Here is a 26,642-nt window from a genome sequence, read left to right on the forward strand (position 1 = left end):
AGCGGTCTTACGACTTCCCCTCTGGGAAGATGACCGACTAACAGCAGCAACAGCAGCAGTGGCAGTAGTAGGCGTACCGCTGCAGGATTCCTTGGATGAATCCTGTATAGAAGAGGACTCAGTCTGGCTGGTGACATGGCCTGCAGATCTAAATCTGATGGAGATCGTGGAGGAAGTTGACGAGGAGGGTGTTGTTGGTGTGTATCCAACAGGACCAAGGGATTTAGGTGTCCCTGTACTGATGACGGTCCTAGGCCCAGTTCCTGAACTAACCACTGAACTATGAAGGTTATTCAGGTGACGTATAGGGGAGGATGTCCCTAGGTGGGCAAGATCCTTACCCCTGCTTATTTAAGCTTTACATAAGCTACATATTGGTTGTCCAGATTTGGATAAAAATAACTCCAGACCGAAGAGGTGCATTTTTTGGTCTTCTGACCAGGCATGACGATGGGCTTTCTCATCCCATGGACATCAGCTGTTTACGCCCCTGGTGCCTCATTTACAATAACCACATCACCATCCTCATCATCAAGTTCCTCCACAGCGCCAGCTACATCAATAGCCTCCTCCCGGTGTACAACATTGACACCTTGATTATCCAAATCTGGATCTACACTGTGGGTGATCCTTCCAACATATGCAGAGGGTGTGCTGCAAATGCTGGATGGAGTCACCTCTTCCCGTACAGTGATGGGAAGGTCAGGCTTCACAACCACCAACACCCTTGGGGATTTGTGATGTCATCTGTTTAGAAGGCAGAGTTCTTTGCTCTTTTGTTGTTGTTGCTGACAGCATAACTCTCTTAAATTTTTTGTGGGGGGGGAGGAGGAGGAGGGCTTAGATCCTTGGGTGAAGCTGGACCACTAGTCATGAACACGGGCCAGGGCCTAAGCCGTTCCTTGCCACTACGTGTCGTAAATGGCATATTGCCAACTTTACGTTTCTCCTCAGATGATTTTAAGTTTCTCTTTTTGCTACTTTTTGAGAACTTGGGCTTTTTGGATTTTACATGCCCTGTACTAGGAGATTGGGCATCGGGCTTGCCAGACGACATTGATGGCATTTCGTCGTCTATGTCATGACTAGTGGCAGCAGCTTCAGCATTAGGAGGAAGTGGGTCTTGATCTTTCCCTACTTTATCCTCCAAATTTTTGTTTTCCATTATATGTAGCACAAGAGAGCGTACCCTTAAGCCACACACACTCGGCAAAGCCTTTAAAAATTATATGAGGCACAGGAGAGTACCACTGGACTTATACTGCTGAATCAGTGAACTTTGTAATATAGCAGTACCACTGGACTTATACTGCTGAATCAGTGAACTTTGTAATATAGCAGTACCACTGGACTTACACTGCTGAATCAGTGAACTTTGTAATATCTCAGTACCACTGGACTTATACTGCTGAATCAGTGAACTTTGTAATATAGCAGTACCACTGGACTTATACTGCTGAATCAGTGAACTTTGTAATATAGCAGTACCACTGGACTTATACTGCTGAATCAGTGAACTTTATAATATAGCAGTACCACTGGACTTATACTGCAGAATCAGTGAACTTTGTAATATAGCAGTACCAATAGACTTATACTGCAGGATTGTTTTGTGATATTTTTTTTTTTTATAATTACTTTTTTTGTAATTTTTTTTATAACTTTTTTTGAATTTTTTTTATAATTTGGGAATAATGGGGAAATAACTATGCCCTTAGAAGGACAGAGCACAGGACACAGCACCACTGGACTGAACAGGACACAGCACAGGACCCAGCAGCACCACTGAACTCAGAAGGACATAGCACAGGACACAGCACCACTGGACTGAGCAGAACACAGCACAGCACAGCACAGAACTGAACAGCACAGCACGAGATATAGCAGGACAGAGGACCACCTAACACAACCTCCCTCTACCCTGATCAATGCCCGAGTGAAGATGGCAGCGACTAGCGGGGAATTTATAGGATCCGAGTATCGCGAGATTCGACAGCGGGATTATGACTCAGAGCCTCGGTTTCAGTTTTGCAATTGGCGGGAATACCCGAATCTGTCTCGGATCCGGCTCGGATCGGCAACGTTCGGATGGGCTCGGATTTCAGATATCCGAGCCCGCTCATCTCTAGTACATATGTCCAATAATTTCCACATGAAGGTGGGGTCGATACTTGCGTTTGTGGAGCGGTGATTGTGTAGTTGTCCGGTCCCAAGTATCTCACTGTGAGTTGCGCCAAGCAACTGAGTGTTCAGATGGGAAAGGTAGTCGCGGGTGATCAATCCCGCTACTGAAAGGGGAGGATTGCGGTCCACAGATAGCGGAAATTATTGGACATATGCACTTTTATTCTCATCTGTAGCCCCAATACTGCAAGTGGATCTCTGCAGCCAGCAATATCGGGATAATCTAATACACGATCATCCATGCTATTTACTCTATATTTACCCTGTGACATTATATTATTGTCACTGAGGCACTATGATACGATAGACCACGAGATCACCCATGTCATCATCTGGTCCATCATTAGTGTTAAACTAGATCGCTTTACCAATTATATTGATGAATGTATACACATATCACAACAAATCCTTAGCGATCTGGGCATCTTGTGAATCGACTTGCACAAATATATGTGTCAGGATTATATGGATACTCTCCAGCATTGATTTTAATATTTTGATTTTTTATTGTTTCAATGTTTTTATTGCTTATATTCCACCTTGTTTCAGTATAACATGTACAGGGAATCATAATAAATGTTGTATTTTATGCCAATTAGTCTTGACCTAACCAGTTATTGGGTAAAATATACCTGCACTAGTGTTACAACTCTGTCTGGTGTTTGTACCTAGCAGCAGTGCCTCATACCACCAGAGGTGCTGCTGCTAGGTACAAACAACAGACAGAGTTGTAACAACTAGGCACTATATAAGAGTATAGAAGCATTCAGTTATAAAAATCTTTATATAACAATCCCTTTAATATGGTTAATTTAGTATATTATACAATTTATATTTTATTATATAATTGTGTTGCAGTATGCATTTATATGTACTAGAATTGCATAGATTTGTACATGTTTTTCTGTTGGATTATATTAGCTATATGGACTTTATAATTATTGACTACTACTGGTATTACCTTATGTACTTTAATGTATTTTTATAAACTGTTGTTATTTTATCTTGATTATGTAGGCATTCTTTGATATGCTTCCCTGTTCTAAAATGGCAGCCACACCTAATAGTAATTTAATTGGCTTTGTTTTGCCCTTATTAAAAATGGCCACCACACCTAATGCGATTAAGAGATGCCACTATGAATATTTAGCTATTATTCTAAGTGTGAACCTATCATGTATAGATTTCTTGACATTATAAATTTGATTATTGCTTGTTCTTTGTACTTATGAGAGTATTAGCAATACATGAAATTACTACACAAAGAAGATCTGGCAAATGATGAACATAACATCACATTAGAAATGGAACTTTATACACGAACAGCAAAAGATTCATTTTTTCAAGGAGAAATGGATATGGATCATCATCTATATTCAGATCTACAAGATGTCAGTAGTGAAGAAGATACAGAGCTTAGTATACAATTACCTATGGAGTTGATTACCCTTGATGCAACGGGAAATGAAAAATCAAATATCTCAGTTAACACACTCATTCTCACATCACCACCACAGTCACGTCCTTCTGAAGATAATAGTTACAAACAAGTTGAGGATTTGGAGAACTATAAAGATATCAGCAATATCGAATATTTGAATACCCCCCACGACGGTTTCTTTTTTAGATGCAATTCAAACCCCATTAACACCGTGGCAAACGCAGATCTCTTTAAAGAGAAGATCACCATATTTAGAAGAGGAACTCGAGGGGGTAAAAAAAAGCTCAAAAACTCAAAAATATCAATACAAACACCAACAATCATACGAGCAAAGAAGATCTAAAAGGTATTCAAAATCTTAGCAACAAAGTTCTTACATCGGCGCATATTTCTCTCCTTCAGAAAGGACTGAAATTTGCGCCCACTCATAAAATGAACAAATTTCAGACTTCCTCAAAGAATCAAGAAGCATCACTTCTACTAATATTCAAGATCCATGTAATTATCAACATACAGGTCTTCATCCCAGGTCCAATTTTTATCCCACATATGCCAAAGGCAATTACATTAATGCTTTTCATAAAGTGATTGAGGATGCAATTCTCACCCTCAATACAGAAAGGAAGATGAAAATGAATTTGACATATAAGGAAAGGGAGGCACTCAAAGATCTATCAAAAGACACCACGTTCGTTATAAAGCCGGCAGATAAAGGGGGAGACCTAGTCATCTTGAGTAAAGAACAATACATAGCAGAATCCCTGAATTTATTAGAAGACACCAACACCTATAAAGTGTTGCAAAAGGACCCCACTTCAGACTACCAAAAGGAACTTTTTGGAATATTGAAAGAAGGTTTTGAAAAAGGAATCCTTACTGATAAAGAATATAAGTTTTTAAAAGTGGAGCATCCCACCCATCCTGCCAGTATTCTATCACCTCCCAAAGGTGCATAAAGACATCAAGAGACCTCCAGGTCGCCCGATCATATCAGGGATAAATTCTCTAACATCCCCACTCTCTGAATATATCGACAAATTTTTTACAAGCTTTGGTTCAGCAGCAGAAATCTTATTTCAGAGATACCACGCAAATATTGAACCTCCTTAGTGAGGTTCAATGGGAAGATCACTTCATCTTAGTGACAAGTGATGTATGTACATTATACACCTGTATCAACCATTCTGATGGCATGAACAGTACGCAATACTTTTTGGATAAAGATTCCAACATCCCAGCCACTCAGATTGAATTCATTATGAAAGGAATGGGCTTTATACTTACCCATAACAATTTTTGGTTTCAAAATGTCCATTATTTACAAGAAAGAGAAACAGCAATGGGGACCAAGTTTGCGCCTAGCTACGCTAACCTCTTCATGAGTCATTGGGAGGAGGAGAACATCTGGTCGAATCATAGCTTGGTGTCAAACTTGGTCCTCTGGAAAAGATTCATAGATGACATTTTTTTCATCTGGAAGGGTGGTGAAGAATCACTAAGAGATTTTATTGCAAATATGGATACTCCACTTAAGAACCTTGAGTCTGTGACCAATTTTAGTAAAGAGAAAGTTATCTTTTTGGATCTGGAGATATTCATCGAAGGGGGTAAAATAGAGATGAAAACACATTTTAAAGCAGTAGACTGCAACAGTTTTATTCCCATAAGCAGCCATCACTATCTGAACTGGTTGGAGAACATCCCTAGGGGTCAATTTATAAGAATAAGGAGGAATTGTTCAAATCTTAACAACTTTAAAGAACAAGGGAATATGATTAAATCCAGATTTCAGGAGAGAGGCTATAATGACAGTAGGGTGGAGAAAGCGATGGAAGAAGCAAGCACCCTTACCAGAGATGAGCTTTTAAAATATAAAGTAAAGGAAGGAACCAATGAATCAGAAAGCAATTTTTGTATACCTTTTATCACCCAATATTCAGAGTCGGCAAAAGACATAAAGGTAATTATAAAGAAGCATTGGCATCTTTTGAGAAAAGATGAGATATTATCTAGAGTTCTCCCAGTTAACCCTATCGTCACATTCAGAAGGGCACCCAATCTTAAGCAAAAGATGGTGACAAGTCACCTACCAAAGGCAGAAATGAATGCATCTAATTGGCTGACTCATGCAAAACAAAGTAAGGCATTCTTTCACTGCCTCAACTGTAAGGCATGTAACATCACAAAGCCTGCTAGAACCAAGGGGATAGTTGATTTTACGTCACACATCTCATTGAAATCATATAGTATCAACGAGCACATATCGTGTTACTCTGCAGGGGTAATTTACCTCATTAGCTGCCCGTGTGGCCTACAATATGTAGGTAGAACCTTTAGGAAATTGAAAACAAGAATTAATGAGCACGTTAGAAATATTACCATTGGTTTAGAAACCCATCATCTGTCCAATCATTTCAAAACAGTACATCACCAGGATCCATCAGGTTTGAAGTTTATAGGGATCAAACTAGTTCATAAGCATTGGAGATGTGATTATAATAAATTACTTAACCAGGAAAAAGCTAAGTGGATATTCAATCTGGGCACTCTAACCCCACAAGGGTTAAACTCTGATTTTGAATTCATTTCCTTTTTATGAATATCCATGCTACACTTTTATTTCACTGACATATGTCCTCCTGACCAAGAGGATTATTATTATTATTATTGTCCATTCCAGCTATTGCAGAGCAAACCAGTTTTGCATTAGCTTTTAATTTACACACTGGCAAACAAATATGTTTAAGCATTAATGGGACAGTGAGGATGTATATGCTAGAGATATCTATGTGAGATAAGGGGATAGCCAATTGGGATATTCTAGCCCCACAACAATACTGATTTCAGTACTCACCCTTTGTTATTTAACATTGTTTATTTCATCTCTGCTTCAGGATTTTATATCTGCTTTGGAAGTGCAGATTAGTTAAACCCGCCGTTTGTACACTAGTCCGATTTTAAGATAGCTACGCAGCAGCTGTATATTTTATACATTTACGCCGGTCCAGGAATGATATTACTAATTTAATTAGTTCAACTTGTATAGTCATACATGGAAAAGAATAGTGTTTATATAAAAACAGGAATTTGGCAGCGGGAACTTATGTGTTAATTAATTTCACTCGAGACTCTCTATATATTGGGGCTCGGCCCCCATTGGATCACCCCTGATGAAGTCTTAGTGACGAAACGCGTTGGGTTCCAATGGGAGCTTGAGTCTAGTTACCGTGACAACACAACCTGGAAGTCAGTGGGAAGCTGACCGCGAGATGGAGCTGTAGACGATTGTGACTGCGTGTTTAAAGATATCCTTATGGGAACTTCTTTTACTTGCTAAATGTAAGTGAATTTTATCCTGTGTTTTATTAAATGTTTTATTGGATTATCACACCATTGGAGAATCGATTTTTGTCTTCTTATCTCCCGCATACATGAATCATTCGGGGGAAGGCTTGAATGCTAATGAAGACACTCCTGATGGTCGTTGTGAATTATTCTAAGATGATGTTACGATTTGAACATTTGGGACTAAAACATTGATATCGTGATTATGAACTTGTTTTTCCATATTTGAGGCATATATGTCACCTCTTTAAATTCAGGCACTGTTTGATATTGAAAATCCCACTTGTTCCTACCCGTCCTATTTGCGCCTTATCCCATATTCTATCTACAAACAGACAGAGTTGTAACAACTAGGCACTATATAAGAGTATAGAAGCATTAAGTCAGTGAGCGCACAGGAATCTCTTACTGTTTTGTCTTATAACTAGGGAGGCATCCCTAGTCCTGTTTGCAGCCCCTGCAATCATCAGGAGGTGAGCCCATAGTCTCTATCCCTTCTTGAGATGTTCAGAATAAACTATCTAGAAGAGAGATGTCCTGGATTTTTCAATTGAACAGTCTTGCCCCTCTCGTTTTAATGAAGGATATGAGATTGCCCCTTTTTAATAAAATTCCCTTTTATAAAAATCCCTTTAATATGGTTAATTAAGTAAATTATACAATTTATATTTTATTATATAACTGTGTTGCAGTATGCATTTATATGTACTAGAATTATATAGATTTGTACATGTTTTTCTGTTGGATTATATTAGCTATATGGACTTTATAATTTTTGACTACTACTGGTATTACCTTATGTACTTTAATGTATTTTTATAAGCTGTTGTTATTTTATCTTGATTATGTAGGAATTCTTTGATATGTTTCCCTGTTCTAAAATGGCACCCATACCTAATAGTAATTTAATTGGCTTTGTTTTGCCCTTATTAAAAATGGCCACCACACCTAATGCGATTAAGAGATGCCACTATGAATATTTAGCTATTATTCTAAGTGTGAACCTATCATGTATATATTTCTTGGCATTATAAATTTGATTATTGCTCGTTCTTTGTACTTATGAGAGTATGAGCGGACCACGCCTGCGCATTAAGTATGGTCAACACACATGCGCAAGATGGCCACCACATATAGTATAAATAATGCCCTTATCGATATTGTTTGTACTATCCTCCTGAGTACGTCTGTAATAGACAAAACGCATTGAGGAGGGATTTGCACTAGTACCCTCTTTTGTGCAATATTTGCAGCCTGTTGTTTTCTACTGAAGTTTTCCTGATGGTGTGTCCACGAATGTGGGAATGAAGGATTCTCTTGGAATACAGTCGGTTGATGACGTGAACTGGATGCGAGCAGTGGCTACTAAGCGAGACTATAAAAGTAAGCGGGTTATTATAATATTTCTGGTACACACAATATATGGCGACGGGATTGTCATTGGATTTACCACTGGTCTGACAAAACTACACTATATTGTTTTTTTTCCTATTCCTTTGCATGAGTACATGAGATTGAAGTGAATACACTTGCTCAAAGTGAAAAACATCCGGAGTCCTGGTTTGATGAGCACTTCTCAAGTATATTTCTGTTACGTCTCTATTTGCACCTTGGTTCTTGACCCACTTTCCGTAACTACCACACTATTAGGCGCCCTTGTGTCCTTCTGTTTTGTTTCCTAGAGTTACCATCGGTCTTACCGACTGGATATTTCAAGGAAGGCAGCACCCTTACAAGAAAGAAGTATTATGGCGTGAACTTAATAGTTATTGACATTTCTACAATCCTGATTGAGCGCCATTGTCTATTGCACTGTATGATGTGTATATATATATATATATATATATATATATATATACACACACACACACACACACACACACACACTGTCCTATTAAAAAAAACAACTGCATGGTTTGGAGGACACACCTGAAATTGCTAATAGTTTAAATGATGTTTGTGTTAACATTAAAGAAGATTTAATTTATTAAAACAAACTACTCTTTATTTATACTTGTAGATTGTATTTAACTACTATTGCAACATTCTGGTAAAAACTGTCTTAATGGAGAACATGCAGAGGTGCTTGCATTAAACTGTAGAATTATTTATGCTGTTTTAGTTATTTGCACTTTCATTTGCTTGCATTCTGGATTTAAAATTCCTCAGAGGTAAAGTTTGAGTGTGCTCAGATGAATTAAGAACTCATGCGCTAAAACAATATTTCCAGCAAGTTTAACTACTGAAAAAAAAACAAATATCAACCATTTACCAGAAATTCACATTTTATTACAAATGAAGAACAGAGGCCCATGCTCTTGAGAGAATCAGTCAGTCATGTGTTCTTTAAAAAACAAAACCTATTACTGTACTCTGATTAAGAGAAAGACACTTCAATTGCTAGGTCATTTACTGAGAGAAAATATATTCAAAGATGCTTTTTCAGTTTAAAGATAAAAATAGTAGCAAACCTAGATACTGTCCAGGCAGGCAGCTTTTCTCACTCATGACTATCCAACTATTGTTCAAAATTGAACATCAGGGGGTAAATGTATCAAGCTATGAGTTTTCCGGCGGATTTGAAAAGTGGATATGTTCCCTATAGCAACCAATCAAATTCTAGCTATCACTTTGTAGAATTTACTAAGTAAATGAAAGCTAGAATCCGATTGGTTTTTCAAACTCGCCGGAAACCTCTCAGTTTAATACATTTACCCCAGGTCTCAATGCTGACTTATTTAACAACATTCAGTTCTGTTTCTAACAAAAGGCATCAGATAAAATAAGGACATACAAATTAGATTATTGATAAATGATCAAATAATATACAGATCTTATTGACACTTAAGGATACAAGCAGAAAGGGTTTGGCTGCGCAGCACAGTCAAATATTTTTGGGAGCCTTTATTCACACTGGCCTAAACTATACCATTATATGTAAACAGCTTTCTCTCTATTAGCACTTATCCTAGTGTTTTATATATTGTACCATGTAAAAAGTACACAGCTTACATCTTATACAAAATTGTTTATTGATCCCTAACTGTCCTTTCATCATATGAAAGGAAGTATCTACTCAGGTTTTGATACTTCCCATGTGCAGATTTCAAAGTGTCATAATTTCTTCAGTCCAAAAGCACAAGTCTACAAAAAATGTTAGCATTATGCCTTAGGTGACATGGCTAGACACAGTTTTGAAGCAAATATTCCATGAATTGGAAGGTTTGTCAACAACTAATCGAACATAAACTATATCTAAATGTACAAGTGAACAGGCATTTATGCAATTGCATAAAATAATGGTAACATTTCAGTTTTATTAAAACATTTTGTAAGCAAGCTACAAAAACTATTAATTTTAGAAGGACAAAGTTTAAACAGCTCTATAAAAGCACTGAAGCTTCTAGACCAGTAATGGGCCATTGGCAGCCCTCCTGCCTTTACTTGCGTTCTCTAGCTTCTTTCTGCTTCGATGTTAGATTTGTTTGTGATAGCTTGTAATGAGTGATGTTCAGCCCTTTTGAAGGTTAGAAGGCCACTTCATGCAGCCCCTAAAGTGTATCAAGGTTGCCTATCACAGTTCTACTCTTAGAAAAAATATAAAAAAGAACCCCAAACATATGGGACATCCCAGAATTGATTTAAAAATAAATATTGTTGCAAGCAGATATAGTATGGCAACCACATTTCTAACAAAAAAAACCAATATGGTTAAATAATTAAGTATGGGAAGTAACAATGGGGTGGAGAGGGGCATTTAATTTAAATCAGAAAAATAATTATGTAAATACAAAGAATGTTGCAAAATATGCAAAAGAAAGAAAATCAGGTTAGCAAAGACTTAAGATAAATGGCCTGTTAATTATATCAAATCTAACTCCCAAAACTATTTTTAACTGCATAAAACAAGAACAAATGAAAATATTGGGCAACTAAGATAAAAATGCCAGGTTGTGTAGCAAAAGACTATACACATCGTTAAGGAGGATGTGCAGTTATACCTAACCAAGATAAAGACCAATAATCCATCTAGTCCTAAAGGCATCTACTCATATGTGCTAAAGAAACAAAGTTCATTAATTGATAAATACTATTTTTTTATAATTTATGGACTTCCTCATAACCAGGTCAGTGCAACAAGATTGGTAGAAAGTTGAATGTGGTACAAATGTTTAAAAAAAGGTACAAAATTAGAACCAGGAAACTACAGACATGAGAGCCCAACTTCAGGAAATAGGATTTTAAGTATGACATTCTGAAATATATTGTAGAAATAATAGGTGTGAGTATTGTTTCATGAAGAACCAGCCATTTCTTTCAAATAGGATTTTTTTTTTATGGAGGAGCTAAGTTTCAAAATAGATCTTGCTAGCACAACTGAAGAGAAATTTGGATTTTGCAAAAGTCTTCAATACTGTTCTACATAAGAGTGTGGTACATAAGTCGAAAGTAATAGGTCTAGAGAAATTTAAATGGGTAAAACATCCTACTAAAGTTATTTGTTACCACAGGAATCAGTTTTGATCCCTGTCATTTTCAATATCTTTATTGAATAACCTTATAGATGATCTAGAACATAATTTCCAAATTTGCTGATGACATCAAGCTATGCAGGGAAGTAAGAGAGCAAGTTAGCAACTTGCTATGGAACTATTTAGACAAAATGGAAAACATAGCTATTAAATTTAATGTACATAAATGAAGGGTTATGCACTAAGGTTGTGGCAATAACTATGGTACTTTTTGGGGAAACCTGTCACCTTGAATATGAGGTACAGTTTTGAGCACCTCATTGTAAAACAGACATAGAGGAAGAAAAGAGGCTTCAGAGACTGGTAACCTCAATAATAAAAGAAATGGAAAACTATAAATAAGTTATATGACCTAGGCCTTGGAAAAAGGCATCTTAGAGGTGAACAAATAATTTATATCATAGGTCTACACAAAAAGATGGAACTGATTAAATACTAGAATTTAAAAATGGATTGGATGCCTTTCTTACAAGTGGTGTTTGCCTTACTCTGGACTCAAATTCTAAATGCTTTGAACTTGACAGAACTGCTTTTTGACAAGAATACTCATACTACAACTATGCAGTTTTAGTATTATTAACATTAGCTTTTGACAATGGTGGACTTGTACACTGGCTTGTTAAGCTTGCCCCCCTTCTATGCGCCCTCCTTCTCTTAATGCAACCTGGAAGCGGTCTGTAAATGACAGCCTGCTCTCCAGTCCCTAGTCTAATGGTTTCTGGCCACTACATCTCTAAGGCACAGTACTGTAACATACAGTTGTGGTTTTGCAGCCTGAGAGGGTTTCAAAGTAGAGTTGCACTAGCCGCGGTAGCAAGAAAGCAAGTCAGCCTTAAGGCTGTAATAACAGAGAACATCTACAATTCTCCTGAAGATGCAGTGCAAATGGGAAGGGGCTTCTGAAGAAATAATAAGGGCACAGACTGGCAAAGTGTAGTGGTGCATAACTGGATTATTCATACACAGTTTATTGCTCAGTAACATGCTAGAGCAACTGCTCCCATTCTTTACCTCTCTCTACTAACATTTTTGCACAAAGTACTAATTGTTTGGGACAAAATTGCTGGCTTCTAGCTATTTGTTTCAGATATTGAGACAGAAAAATAACTACATGAAATCTAACTGCTTATCTGATCAAAGCAGACCAATTCTATCAAAAGTCTGTTATCATATCTATGGATAGAAGATCTAACAGGTTATGATGCTTCAATCTCCTGGTGTGGAGGCCTCAGGCTGCACATTGTCTGCCAGGTTGTGTGCATGCTCTAGGAAAAGGTCTTTCAATACACTTAACTCTTTGGTGAGTAGCTTGATTTTAGCATCCAGCCTTTCATTTTCCTCTTTCAATTGATTGACTCTCTGTAGTGTGTCTTGGGCTTTCTGTTTGCTCTTTAAGCGACTCTTCTTAACAGCCATGTTGTTCCGCTCCCTGCGCAGACGGTACTCTTCACTGCCACGATCCATCCGCTGTGACTTTTTACCATTTTTACTGGGAGGAGTGGCTTTACCCCCTCCATCTGGGTTTAAGGGTACAAGCTGGGGAGTGGCTGGACTACCCAGATGGGCATCACTTAGGCTGTCAGATGTAGTGGATGGGGATAGATTCATTGTGGACGACCTGTACAGGTCTTTTTAGGCAACTGGAAAAGATACGCTTGCTGGAGGAGCTGTGGTGAAATAAAAAAATAGACGTATTTAATATTCCAAACAAGAAAATAACTTTTACTGGGCTGGGTAGAAGCAACATAATTTACCTAGGCTAAGATGTCCAAAATAAAGAAATAATGTACTTACTGTGACGAGCCGACCGAAAGGCCCCTGCCCGGCACTATGACGTGCATCCGAAAGTCGCGCAGTACTGACGTCAGCGCGACTTTCGGACGTGTCACAGACAGCAAGTGCCGGGCGTCACTGATCAATCCTTTCGGTCGGTTCGTCACAGCGAGTAGTGAGAGCCGAATGTCGGGTGGCAGGGGACTTTTGCAGAGGGAGTGTCAATATGGGAACTCCGGGGGCTCAATATGAGATATTCAGAGGCGATGTCAATAATGGATCACAGGGGGGAGTGTGAATATCGCGTCACTACCGCGTCACGGGGGGGGGGTAAAATCTGAAGGGAGAGGGGGTGGACACCTGTATAAAAACAAGCATGCGTTGGCCAGCAGTTTATTTGGTGAACTGTAGTGCTTCTTATTTTGGGGGAGGAGGTCTTTTGTGTATAGCCAGCATTTGTGCAGTATCTAGACACTTAAAAATATTGGTGTCCAAACAGCATTTGCACATTATCTGGGCACTGTTTAAACAGCGTTTGTATAGTAACAGGGCGCTTATAAAAATGATACGTGTTCAAACAGCGTTTGTGTAGTATCTGGGCACAGTTTAAACAGCATTTGTGTAGATATTTCTTAAGTATTCACAAGGCTGAAGTTAGCTTCTTATTCGTTTCTTATTCACTTATTATTCATGCTCCAGCTTCTTATTCAGAAAAGCTTATTTTTAAAGGATTAAATCAATTTGGATCACTGATTTCACATCAAATTAACACTAAAGGGGGTCCATTATACAAAATGCATTAGTATTATTCCTGACCTAACAAAGTTATGGGCATGAAATCAGGGGGCAAAGTCACCATATTTTATCATTTTAAATAAGTAGATGCAGTTTTTCAAGGGTTAAATGCTGTTGGGCCAGAATTTTGACAGTGGGAATAAACAAAGGGTGGTCAGTTACATATAAAACATGTCTTCTGCCAGACCCAACGCTGTTTTGGGCATACAATCAGGTGGCGAAGTGGGCACAGATAGCATTTTGAGCATTTTGAATAAGTAGCTGCAGTTTTTTTATAGGATTAAATGCCGTTGGGCCAGCAATTTGACAGTGGGAATCAACACAGGGTGAGTCGGTTACACATGAAACATCTGTCTTTTGCCTGCCCCAAGTCTTTTTTGTGCATGCAATCAGGTGGCAAAGTGGGCACAGATAGCATTTTGAATAAGTAGCTACAGTTTTTAAAGGGTTAAATGCCGTTGGGCCAGCAATTTGACAGTGGGAATCAACACAGGGTGGGCAGTTACATATGAAACATCTGTCTTTTGCCTGCCCCAAGTCTTTTTTGTGCATGCAATCAGGTGGCAAAATGGGCACAGATAACATTTCGAATAAGCAGCTGCAGTTTTGCAAGGATTGATTTTTTTTTTTAATTAAAAATTTAAACAAAAAAAAATCTCATATCATTTTGTCCAAAATAAAATAGACTATATACAACATCAAGTAGTAAAATGGACCAGTAGGAACGAAACTTCACATTATCATAACACCCAATTCTCCTACAATCCCTCCACAAAAACTACTGCATCACTTCACAAATGAGAATTACAGTCAGGTCCATAAATATTGGGACATCAACACAATTCTCATATTTTGGGCTCTATACACCACCACAATGGATTTGAAATGAAACAAACAAGATGAGCTTTAACTGCAGACTTTCAGCTTTAATTTGAGGGAATTTACATCCAAATCAGGTGAACAGTGTAGGTATTACAACAGTTTCTATATGTGCCTCCCACTTTTTAAGGGACCAAAAGTAATGGGACAATCGACTCAAAAGCTATTTCATGGACATGTGTGGGCTATTCCCTCGCTATTTCATCATCAATTAAGCAGATAAAAGGTCTGGAGTTGATTCTAGGTGTGGCATTTGCATTTGGAATCTGTTGCTGTCGACTCTCAATATGAGATCCAAAGAGCTGTCACCATAAGTGAAGCAAGCCATCATTAGGCTGAAAAATCAAAACAAACCCATCCGAGAGATAGCAAAAACATTAGGTGTGGCCAAATCAACTGTTTGGAACATTCTTAAAAAGAAAGAACTCATCAGAGAGCTCAGCAACACCAAAAGACCCGGAAGACCACGGAAAACAACTGGTGGATGACAGAAGAATTTTTTCCCTGGTGAAGAAAAACCCCTTCACAGCAGTTGGCCAAATCAAGAACACTCTCCAGGAGGTAGGTGTATATGTGTGAAAGTCAACAATCGAGAAGACTTCACAAGAGTGAATATAGAGGGTTCACCACAAGATGTAAACCATTGGTGAGCCACAAAAACAGGAAGACCAGATTAGAGTTTGGCAAACAACATCTAAAAAAGCCATTAGAGTTCTGGAACAACATCCTATGGACAGATGAGACAAAGATCAACTTGTACCAGAGTGATGGGAAGAGAAGAGTATGGAGAAGGAAAGGAACTGCTAATGATCCAAAACATACCACCTCATCAGTGAAGCATGGTGGTGCTAGTGTCATGGCGTGGGCATGTATGGCTGCCAATGGAACTGGTTGCCTTGTATTTATTGATGATGTGACTGCTGACAAAAGCAGCAGGATGAATTCTGAAGTGTTTCAGGCAATATTATCTGCTCATATTCAGTCAAATGCTTCTAAACTCATTGGATGGCACTTCACAGTGCAGATGAACAATGACCCGAAGCATACTGCAAAAGCAACCAAAGAGTTTTTTAAGGCTAAAAAGTGGAATGTTATGCAATGGCCAAGTCAATCACCTGAACTGAATCAGATGGAGCATACATTTCACTTGATGAAGACAAAACTGAAGGGAAAATGCCCCAAGAACAAACAGGAACTGAAGACATATGCAGTAGAGGCCTGGCAGAGCATCACTAGGGATGAAACCCAGCATCTGGTGATGTCTATGCGTTCCAGACTTCAGGCTGTAATTGACTGCAAAGGATTTGCAACAAAGTATTAAAAAGTGAAAGTTTCATGTAGGATTGTTTAGTTTGTCCCATTACTTTTGGTCCCTTAAAAAGTGGGAGGCACATATAGAAACCGTTGTAATTCCTACACTGTTCACCTGATTTGGATGTAAATTCCCTCAAATTAAAGCTGAAAGTCTGCAGTTAAAGCACATCTTGTTTGTTTCATTTCAAATCCATTGTGGTGGTTTATAGAGCCCAAAATATGAGAATTGTGTCAATGTCCCAATATTTATGGACCTGACTATATCAATGAAACATGACATCTTCTAGCACAATTCTCTGCATTACACCCATCAACAATCTATATTACCACTCACATACCCTTTATAGTCAGGAAATTAAAACAAACTTTAAATGTATGTAAACTTTACTAAAAGAAAACGATTTACACAAAATCTAATATTGAAAGATAGATAGCATAGAATCAAGAAACTGCCAGATAGGAGCTACCACTTAAAGATGTCTCAACCTCCGTCAGAGTCTACCCCAGCTCGCAGCATCCACCTGGCCCCTCTCCATTTCCCTTATTTTCCAAATCTCAAGCAGAATACTATCCCCCACATGACTACAGGGAAGGGTTTTGCCCCTAATGGACTGTTATGTGCGTATTGTCGCTAACCAATAACGATTGTCGAACCTCGATTTGTGTTTCCAACGCACAAAGATTTATTCGCAAAAAGTAGTATAATATATTCAAGCGAAGTGATAATAAGTACAGCCGTTACTTATTGCAGGCGCTCTGGATCCAGTGTGCAGTCATTCAATCCTGAAGTCTGGGGACAAGATGTCTGAACATTAGATGAGAAGCTACTGCTTATATGCACACAGGAAGACAGTAAAACAATGAAGTTGGTATAGCTTGCTTCTATTGGTCCAGGTTTCCGGAAGGTCCAAGGGGTTGTCAATCATTGGCCAGTTCATCCTAAAGAATCCAAAGGAGGGGGTCATCTCTCCAGGGGGTATGCTCTGCTCTTCCCGCCAAGATTCCTTAGTCTTAAGTAGTTCATAATTCCCTATCATTCATAACTTGTGTATGCACTCTGCGATTCCTTCGCAGAGTGAACCAAACAGTAGCAAATGTAAAGAGGTTTATTGTGATACCACACATGATATGATTCCTTCAACCTGTTCCATATATTTCACTAATATGCATATAACTTATAATATAAAACATAAATACTACTATATTTCGATATAAATGACTATGTGTTGCAACTACCATTAATGTGTACTATTTTACAAGTGAGCGTGTTTGTGCGAATGTATGTAAGAAAATAAATACTGTTGTTGCCACGTGTTGTGGCTGCGTACGCCCTTTTACGCTGTAACGTGCCTTTTTACTAGAGATGGGCGGGTCCGGTTCTCCGAGAACCGAACCCACCCGAACTTTGGGTATCCGAGTACCGAGCTGAGCAGCTCGGTACTCTCCCGCCCATTCCGAATCCAAATCGAGGCCGAACTTCATTGTGACGTCGTCGGATCTCGGGGCTCGGTTCTCGCGATACTTCAACTTTATAAATACACACCTCCACAGCAATCCATTGCCATTTGACAGAGGGAGAGAGCAGGGTGTAGTCATAGGCTAATTAGAGCAGGGACAGAGAATACAATATTGTTCTTGCAATTGCTCTAACCAAAATCGCTAGTGCAGAGAGGAGGATAGAGGTTTATTATTTTTTCTTCATATTTGGCACTCCCCAGCACTTTTGGGGTGTCCCCCATAATTGTGCATAAATATTTCTGGCTGTCAAAAGTCATATCTGTCAGCAGTATCTACTAAATAATTTTTATCACTCCTCAGTGCTTTTGGGGTGTCCTCCCTAATTGTGCATTAATATTTCTGGCTGTCAAAAGTCATATCTGTCAGCAGTATCTACTAAATAATTTTTAGCACTCCTCAGTGCTTTTTGGGGTGTCCTCCCTAATTGTGCATTAATATTTCTGGCTGTCAAAAGTCATATCTGTCAGCAGTATCTACTAAATAATTTTTAGCACTCCTCAGTGCTTTTAGGGTGTCCTCCCTAATTGTGCATTAATATTTCTGTCTGTCAAAAGTCATATCTGTCAGCAGTATCTACTAAATAATTTTTAGCACTCCTCAGTGCTTTTGGGGTGTCCTCCCTAATTGTGCATTAATATTTCTGGCTGTCAAAAGTCATATCTGTCAGCAGTATCTACTAAATAATTTTTAGCACTCCTCAGTGCTTTTGGGGTGTCCTCCCTAATTGTGCATTAATATTTCTGGCTGTCAAAAGTCATATCTGTCAGCAGTATCTACTAAATAATTTTTAGCACTCCTCAGTGCTTTTGGGGTGTCCTCCCTAATTGTGCATTAATATTTCTGGCTGTCAAAAGTCATATCTGTCAGCAGTATCTACTAAATAATTTTTAGCACTCCTCAGTGCTTTTGGGGTGTCCTCCCTAATTGTGCATTAATATTTCTGGCTGTCAAAAGTCATATCTGTCAGCAGTATCTACTAAATAATTTTTAGCACTCCTCAGTGCTTTTGGGGTGTCCTCCCTAATTGTGCATTAATATTTCTGGCTGTCAAAAGTCATATCTGTCAGCAGTATCTACTAAATAATTTTTAGCACTCCTCAGTGCTTTTGGGGTGTCCTCCCTAATTGTGCATTAATATTTCTGGCTGTCAAAAGTCATATCTGTCAGCAGTATCTACTAAATAATTTTTAGCACTCCTCAGTGCTTTTGGGGTGTCCTCCCTAATTGTGCATTAATATTTCTGGCTGTCAAAAGTCATATCTGTCAGCAGTATCTACTAAATAATTTTTAGCACTCCTCAGTGCTTTTGGGGTGTCCTCCCTAATTGTGCATTAATATTTCTGGCTGTCAAAAGTCATATCTGTCAGCAGTATCTACTAAATAATTTTTAGCACTCCTCAGTGCTTTTGAGGTGTCCTCCCTAATTGTGCATTAATATTTCTGGCTGTCAAAAGTCATATCTGTCAGCAGTATCTACTAAATAATTTTTAGCACTCCTCAGTGCTTTTGGGGTGTCCTCCCTAATTGTGCATTAATATTTCTGGCTGTCAAAAGTCATAACTGTCAGCAGTATCTACTAAATAATTTTTAGCACTCACCAGTGGTTTGCGCTCAGAATGGATTCAAAGCAGTCCACATATGATCTGAATGAGCAACCAGGTTCTGTCACCAGTCCTGATGTTAGTGTTCCCAGTACGTCATCTGGCCAAGGCGATGTCAAACAACAGAGTGTTTTCAAATTAGTGCAAAAAACAATAAACAAAAAATTTTTTACTGTATTGAAGCGAAAAAGAAGTGTAACTGAGCAAAAGTTAAGTGACGATAAAAAAAAAATTGCAAGCATGCCATTCTACACACGCAGTGGCAAAGAGAGAATGAGGCCTTCACCTTTGGCTATTAGTGGCAGATCCCAAAAAGTTACCCAGCCTACAATTGGTGCACAACTACTGTTACGCGTCAAAGCCGAGCTGCAAGATAACAGTGAGGCATTACAGGAGAATATTTGCTCTGATTCACAAATGACAACAATCCCTGTGGAGAGTCCATCCAACAGTGGGATGTCTAATCGTGAGCATTCTGCTGATGTGTGCCTTAATAGCCCGAGTGTAGCCGGTGATACCCAAATTGAGGATGCCACTTTGGAATTAGAAGAGGATGAGGGGGAGATTTGTGTAGGCGACGAGGGCGCTAATGAGGATGTTGATGAGGATGAGGTTGTTTGTGTAAGTCCTGCACCAGTGGCAGCAGTTCTGGCACATGACAAGAAAAAGGCCATTGTCATGCCTGGGCATAAAACAAAAAAATCCACTTCTTATGTGTGGAATTATTTCTACCCAAATCCAGACAACAATTGTATAGCCATTTGTAGTGTATGTGAAGCCACAGTCAGTCGAGGGAGGGACCTTAACCATCTTGGAACCTCGTCTATGTTACGCCATTTAACGAGAGTTCATGGCAAAGTGTTGGGAAAAGCTGAAAGTTCTTCCCAAAAGAATACAAGCACTCCCTCATCAGCTAAGACCCTCCGCTCACCGACATACCGACGGCTACAAAATACACCTACCACACCATCATCATCAATATCCTCAGTAGCGCTCGGAGTTAGCCCGGCATCCCACTTAAGGCTGGATGACTCCGGCACTATTATTGATTCCTCTGAAGAAAGCGTTAGTCCTGCTGCTGCTGTTGCTGCTGCTGGGGGTGAATCGTCATCCCAGAGGCAGGTTAATAAAATGAGCAGTCCTACATTTCAGCAATTAACTGTGAAACAATCATTTGCGAGGGGAAGCAAATATGACAGCAGTCACCCAGTCGCCAAGCGAATCACAGACGCCATGGCTGCAATGTTAGTGTTAGATCTGCGTCCAATCTCCACAATAAACGCAGCTGGTTTTTCACAGTTAATTGAGGTTTTGTGTCCGCGTTACAGAATTCCATCGCGACACCATTTCTCCCGTAAAGCTATTCCACAACTATACCAAAAAGTGTGTAAAAATGTAGAGATTGCGCTGAAAAATGCCATTCTGCCCACTGTTCACTTAACCACAGATATGTGGACAAGTGGAAGTGGCCAAACCAAAGACTATATGACTGTGACAGCCCACTGGGTTGGTCATTCACCTTCACCAGCAGGAACAGCAGCAGCATGTACACCACTACGTAACATTTGTCACAGGCAGACCACTCTTTGTATCACCGGCTTCACTAACAGGCATACGGCTGACAATTTGTTACGCAAACTGAGAGATGTGATTGATGCATGGCTTATACCACTCGGACTCTCCCCAGGGTATATCATTTCAGATAACGCCAACAATATAGTGCGAGCATTACAGCTGGGTGATTTCCAACATATTCCCTGTTTTGCTCACACCATCAACTTGGTGGTGCAGAGCTTCCTACGAAATAACCGTGAGGTGCAGGAGATGCTTTCGGTGGCCCGTAAAATTTCAGGCCATTTCAGGCATTCAGCCACAGCATGTAGGAGATTACAGCAGCTCCAAGAGCAGTTTAACTTGCCCTGCCACCAACTTAAGCAAGAGGTGGTAACTAGGTGGAATTCCACCCTGTACATGCTTCAGAGGATGGAGGAACAGCGCAAAGCCGTCCAAGCATATTGCACAAGTCATGACATTGGGAAAGGAGGGGGGATGTATTTCACTCTTGCACAGTGGGGAATCCTTTCAGTGCTGTGCAAGGTGCTGAAACCATTTGAAGTTGTGACATGTGAGGTCAGTGCAGACTCTGCTAGTTTGAGCCAAGTCATTCCTTTAATTAGACTATTGGAAAAGCAGCTTGAGAAAATGAAGGAGGAGCTGAAAGCAAGCAATTCAGCAAAGTATGTTGGCCTTGTCGATCAAGTACTTAATTCGCTTCACAATGATCCTCGAGTTATTAAGATCTTGAACTCGGATCAGTACGTTTTGGCCACTGTGCTTGATCCAAGGTTTAAAACCTACATTGAGTCTTTACTTGTAAATGAGCGAGATGTGAACTTTTGCAAGGAGCTATTGCTCAGCAAGTTGGCCGCTGAACTGGGCCTCGGCTTGACGACGTGTCCTCCTTCACTTTCTCAAGCTGTTGCTCGTAAAAAATTAAATTTCCAAAAAAGAAGCAGGGAAGACACAGGGGGCAGACCAGAACAATTTAACATCTGGGCTGGTTTGAAGGATTTTTCAAAAAAATGTGTCACTTTGCCCATAACTCCATCCAATATGAGTATAAACATGCAAAGGATGGTGGAGGATTACTTTCAAGAGGTAGTTGATATGGAAATGTCAGACAGTCCCTTTCCTTACTGGGAAGAAAGTCAGGCCATTTGGAAACCCATGTACAAACTTGCTTTGCAATACCTAAGCTGCCCACCCTCCAGTGTGTACTCTGAACGAGTGTTCAGCACAGCAGGGAACTTAGTCAGTGATCGCCGTAGAAGGTTACTTCCCAAAAATGTGGAGAAAATGATGTTTATAAAAATGAACTACATCTTCCACGAGGAAGGCCTTCACCATCCAAGACATCCAAGCACTGACTGTTCTCTAATGGCGGATTCAAGCGGCGATGAATTGATAGTCTGTGATGATGACGTACACACTGATGAGGGTGAGGATTAAGCTGAAGATGATGCCGATAACATCTTTTTAAAACTTTCTATGTAAGTGTAGGGTGCAATCTACCCCCAAAGAGGAAAGGGACTTTCCATATCACATACCATCTTGAAAGGCTGCTGTTAGGGCAATTTATCCTTAAGGGTAGGGTGTCATAGACAGAGTGACCCTAAACTGGCTTTGTCCATTTTTCATAATATTGTACAGTCTATAATGGCTGAATTTTTGGGTATTTTATACAAGTGGAGGGGGGCCTAGAGAGACAGAAACCAAACTGGCTTTTTCCATGTCAATTAATATTGTACAGTCTATAATGGCTGAATTTTTTGGTATTATATACAAGTGGAGGGGGGCCTAGAGAGACAGAGTGACCCCAAACTGTCTTTCTCCATATCAATTAATATTGTACAGTCTATAATGGCTGAATTTTTTTAGTATTTTATACAAGTGGAGGGGGGCCTAGAGAGACAGAAACCAAACTGGCTTTCTCCATGTCAATTAATATTGTACAGTCTATAATGGCTGAATTTTTTGGTATTTTATACAAGTGGAGGGGGGCCTTGAGAGACAGAAACCAAACTGGCTTTTTCCATTTCTTTACATATTTAACTATAAGTGTAGGGTGTAATATACATTCAAAGACGATGGCTGCATTGCCAATATGCATAGATGGAGAGGAAGACAATCTTTTGTGTGTAGAATAGGCCTACCAACGAAGAATTAAACTGTTTTTTTGGATGATTTATTACCTCAACAATTAGATTACTTGTCTCTAAAACAGTTGGAGCACTAAATTGGGTTAATTTAGGCCCAAAAACATGGATTTTCCAAAAAAATAGCAAAACAAAACCAAACAAAACCAAAACCAAAACACACAATGGCGGTTTTGCAAAACCAAAACCAAAACCAAAACACGACGGTAATCCAGATCCAAAACCGAATCCAAAACCAAAACACGGGGGTCAGTGACCATCTCTACTTTTTACGCTGTAGCGTACCGTACGCATCTTTTCAGACAAAGACAGCCAAGTTTGCTCGATTTTAATTGAAATGACTTTATCCAATTTGCTGACTTCGACAGCTCCACCCTTTGATAGTGTAACAAACTATCACCCAATCACCGTTTCAAGTTCAGGATTATACAATACTTCTTCACAGACCATGATCTCGGTATCTGGTACCACCCTTTCAGTCTCTTTCTCAGTGTTACTCCTAGGAGACCATTTTCCACACTTCAACACAGTAGGAACACATTTGACACACAAACCAATCGCTAAGATGACACCCAGTATAAGGAGAAGGAGCTTACCTACACTAGCAACCATTTCCTGTACCCAATCCCCCAGACCGGAGAACCATTTCACAGGGTTTAACCACGAGAACCAACCTGCCACCTTTTCCCCGACCTCATATAACAATTATGGTTCTTTCGAAATTCCCATTTCATCCATCTTCCGGTCTATAACCTCTTTCGGGTCATCCGTATTATTGGTGATGTACGTGCAACATTTCACACCGAACTGGGTGGCCAGTGTCACACAGTACCCACCAGTAATAGAGGTGAGATAATTTAGTACCAGTCTATGTTGCACCAACTCCTTTTTGTACGCTTGTAGCTCCCTTCCAGCATACCTGAAAGTGTCATCATACATCTCGGTGATATTATCTATTAATTTAGCGATGTCTTGGATATATTTAAAGTTTAACGTTCCCCGAGCGGTCCTGGTGAGATCTAGAGCAACCATAACTTGAAAACCAATGGTCTCACTAATCAATTTTGTAGCTATGGGTTCCTCACCAGGAATCATATTTTTCTTGCCACGGTGTTCATACTGTGTGTGTATGTATGGTGGCGATGTAGTCTTGTGAATACCAACCATTTCTTCACGAGTAACAGTCATGATTTCAGGAACCAGTTTAGCTAAGAAGCACAAGCCCTTGGAACTCGGAGTCACTCAGGAATAAGCTTTCCTTCCACAAACAAAATACACATCATCAGGGAGAACATAAGGAACAGTATGTCCATTAATTATATCACACAGAGTTTTGATAAAACTACCCATGCCCAGTGTCTTCATTTGCTCGAGACACGTGTCCGCATGGATGACATTTTTACAATTATCTATAGAGACTTTTCCAATGGATACCTTCTTATGTTTGGTTATACGCCCTAGTTTGTGACTTCCATCAACATTCCTGCCTATTGGTGACCTTGTGAGTCTCCCTCTAAAATGAGTGTGGCGAGCCATTGTCTGATCTGATGGGTCAGCTTCCCAATTCTCCAGACGTTTTGCATGAGAGATATTTAGACACAGCAAAGATCTGTCTATGGAGTATTGTCGAAGCGTCAGACTAGGGGACCTAGTGTTATTGTACCTCCCGTCTATGGGCCTCCCACCCCTCAATTCGAGTACTTCAGCTATGTTTAGAGGTAATGGCACAAGTCCTATATTGTGCTGCCCTTGCGGCACGTGAGAGCACACCCAACACTCGGTTTGGTTTAGCACCTTACCCACCAGGGAGTGATAATCCTCCAAAGGATGCCCGCCTATATTCAGAGTACTGGGGGACTGCCATCATTGGATGCATCTCTCTTCAACTAGGGAGTCACAGAACTTGCAGATACAATACTCATCAGACAATAGCCCCTCACACTGCCTCCGACTTCCTGAGCTAGCAGACTTTTTCATAACCCCCGGACCAAGCTTGATAATGGGCTGCTCTGAGTATTCTAATAACTTTTCCTCTGCCTCCATCTCATCCGCATTCCTACCAGAACCCTCCTCCATCCTCCATCACAAAAATAGAATGTCCTAGAAAAAGTAAAAACAAGGAAAATCCTGGAACAAAAGAAAAACAAAAACTGCCACTCCATCTCTGGAAAGATAGCTCTGGGGCAACGTCTCTGGTTCAGGTGTCTCGACTGCAGGCTTTAGGTCTCCTGGAACAGACTCACAAGTGACAAATCTATGTCGTCGGTCTTCGTTTTATCTTGCAGTTTCTCCGGGTTACAGACTCTCCTGCAGTGGGTGGAATGGACCCAAGTGTCTCTCTCTGCAACCTTCAGTGATGTAGTACTGGTCAGCAGCACTTGGTACGGCCTTCCCAACGGTCTGTTAAACAACCTGAACGTAAGAAATTGCGGATCATAACATAGTCTCCAGGTTCAACATCATGACAGTTCGTTTCTGGCATACCAGGTGACAGCATTTTTAGTTTTTGTTGTTGTTGTTTTAGCTGTCTACTCATTCTTATAAGATATTGTACAGTCACTTCATTATTACACTTCAAGTCGTCTTGTAGACTCACGATCAAATGAGGTTGTCATCCGAACAGTATCTCAAAGGGGGACAGATTAAGAGGAGGTCTAGGAGTGGTCCGAATGCTATGGAGGACCAATGGCAAAGCCTCAGGCCATGCCAACCCAGTTTCAGCCATTACTTTACCAAGCTTGTTCTTTATAGTACCATTTACTCTTTCCACCTTGCCACTGGCTTGTGGTCGGTAAGGGGTGTGAAGTCTGCTACCGATTCCCATGAGTTAACACATATTTTGGAAGATATCACCAGTAAAGTGGGTACCCCTATCACTTTCAATGATTCTAGGGATACCGAACCTACATACAAAGTCTTGTACAATTTTCTTTGCAGTGAACACAGCAGTATTAGTGGCTGCCGGATATGCTTCTAGCCAACCGGAAAACACATCAATACACACTAACACATACTTTAGATTCCTGCACGGTGGTAATTGGATATAGTCAATTTGTATTACCTGAAAAGGTCCATCTGTAAGAGGGATGTGGGATGGCTCAGTTGGAATAGTTTTCCCGATAATTTTCCTCAAACAAGTAAGACATGACATTGCCTTCTTACCAGCCTGAGAGGAAAATCTGGGAGCACAGCAGTATGTTCTCACCAGTTTGCACATACCTTCTTTACCCAGGTGAGTCAGGCCGTGTGCTGCTTCAGCCAGGCTTGGATAGTACATTCGGGGAGCTACAGGCTTACCTTGTCCATCCCTCCAGAGTCCTGAGGACTCTTGACCACATCCCTTCGCCTTCCAGACCGCCTTTTTCTGCAGGGAACACAAATCTTGCATTTCAATTAGTTTCTGCATGTCTAATGTCTGAAAAACCATCATAGTCTCGGTCGATACAGTCATAGGTTGTCCTGCTGCCCATTTAGCAGCTTCGTCTGCCCTGTTGTTGCCCAATGACACTGGGTCTTCTTCAATGGTATGGGCTTTGCACTTTAT

The 26,642-nt window shown here is 39.9% G+C and overlaps 1 protein-coding gene across 1 annotated transcript; it reads right to left on the bottom strand.

Annotated features, from left to right (window-relative positions):
* Nucleotides 1-9,237: 9,237 nt before the first annotated feature.
* Nucleotides 9,238-13,519, bottom strand: CEBPG (CCAAT enhancer binding protein gamma). The gene is made up of 2 exons (XM_075182800.1): nt 13,297-13,519; nt 9,238-13,169 (listed from the first exon to the last, which is right to left on the bottom strand). Exon 2 carries the CDS (start codon nt 13,108-13,110, stop codon nt 12,709-12,711), a length of 402 nt encoding a protein of 133 aa, XP_075038901.1. The 5' UTR covers nt 13,111-13,169; nt 13,297-13,519; the 3' UTR covers nt 9,238-12,708.
* Nucleotides 13,520-26,642: the final 13,123 nt, after the last annotated feature.

The sequence above is a fragment of the Mixophyes fleayi genome, chromosome 8, assembly GCF_038048845.1.
Source record: "Mixophyes fleayi isolate aMixFle1 chromosome 8, aMixFle1.hap1, whole genome shotgun sequence".
In the NCBI taxonomy this organism is placed as follows: Eukaryota; Metazoa; Chordata; class Amphibia; order Anura; family Limnodynastidae; genus Mixophyes; species Mixophyes fleayi.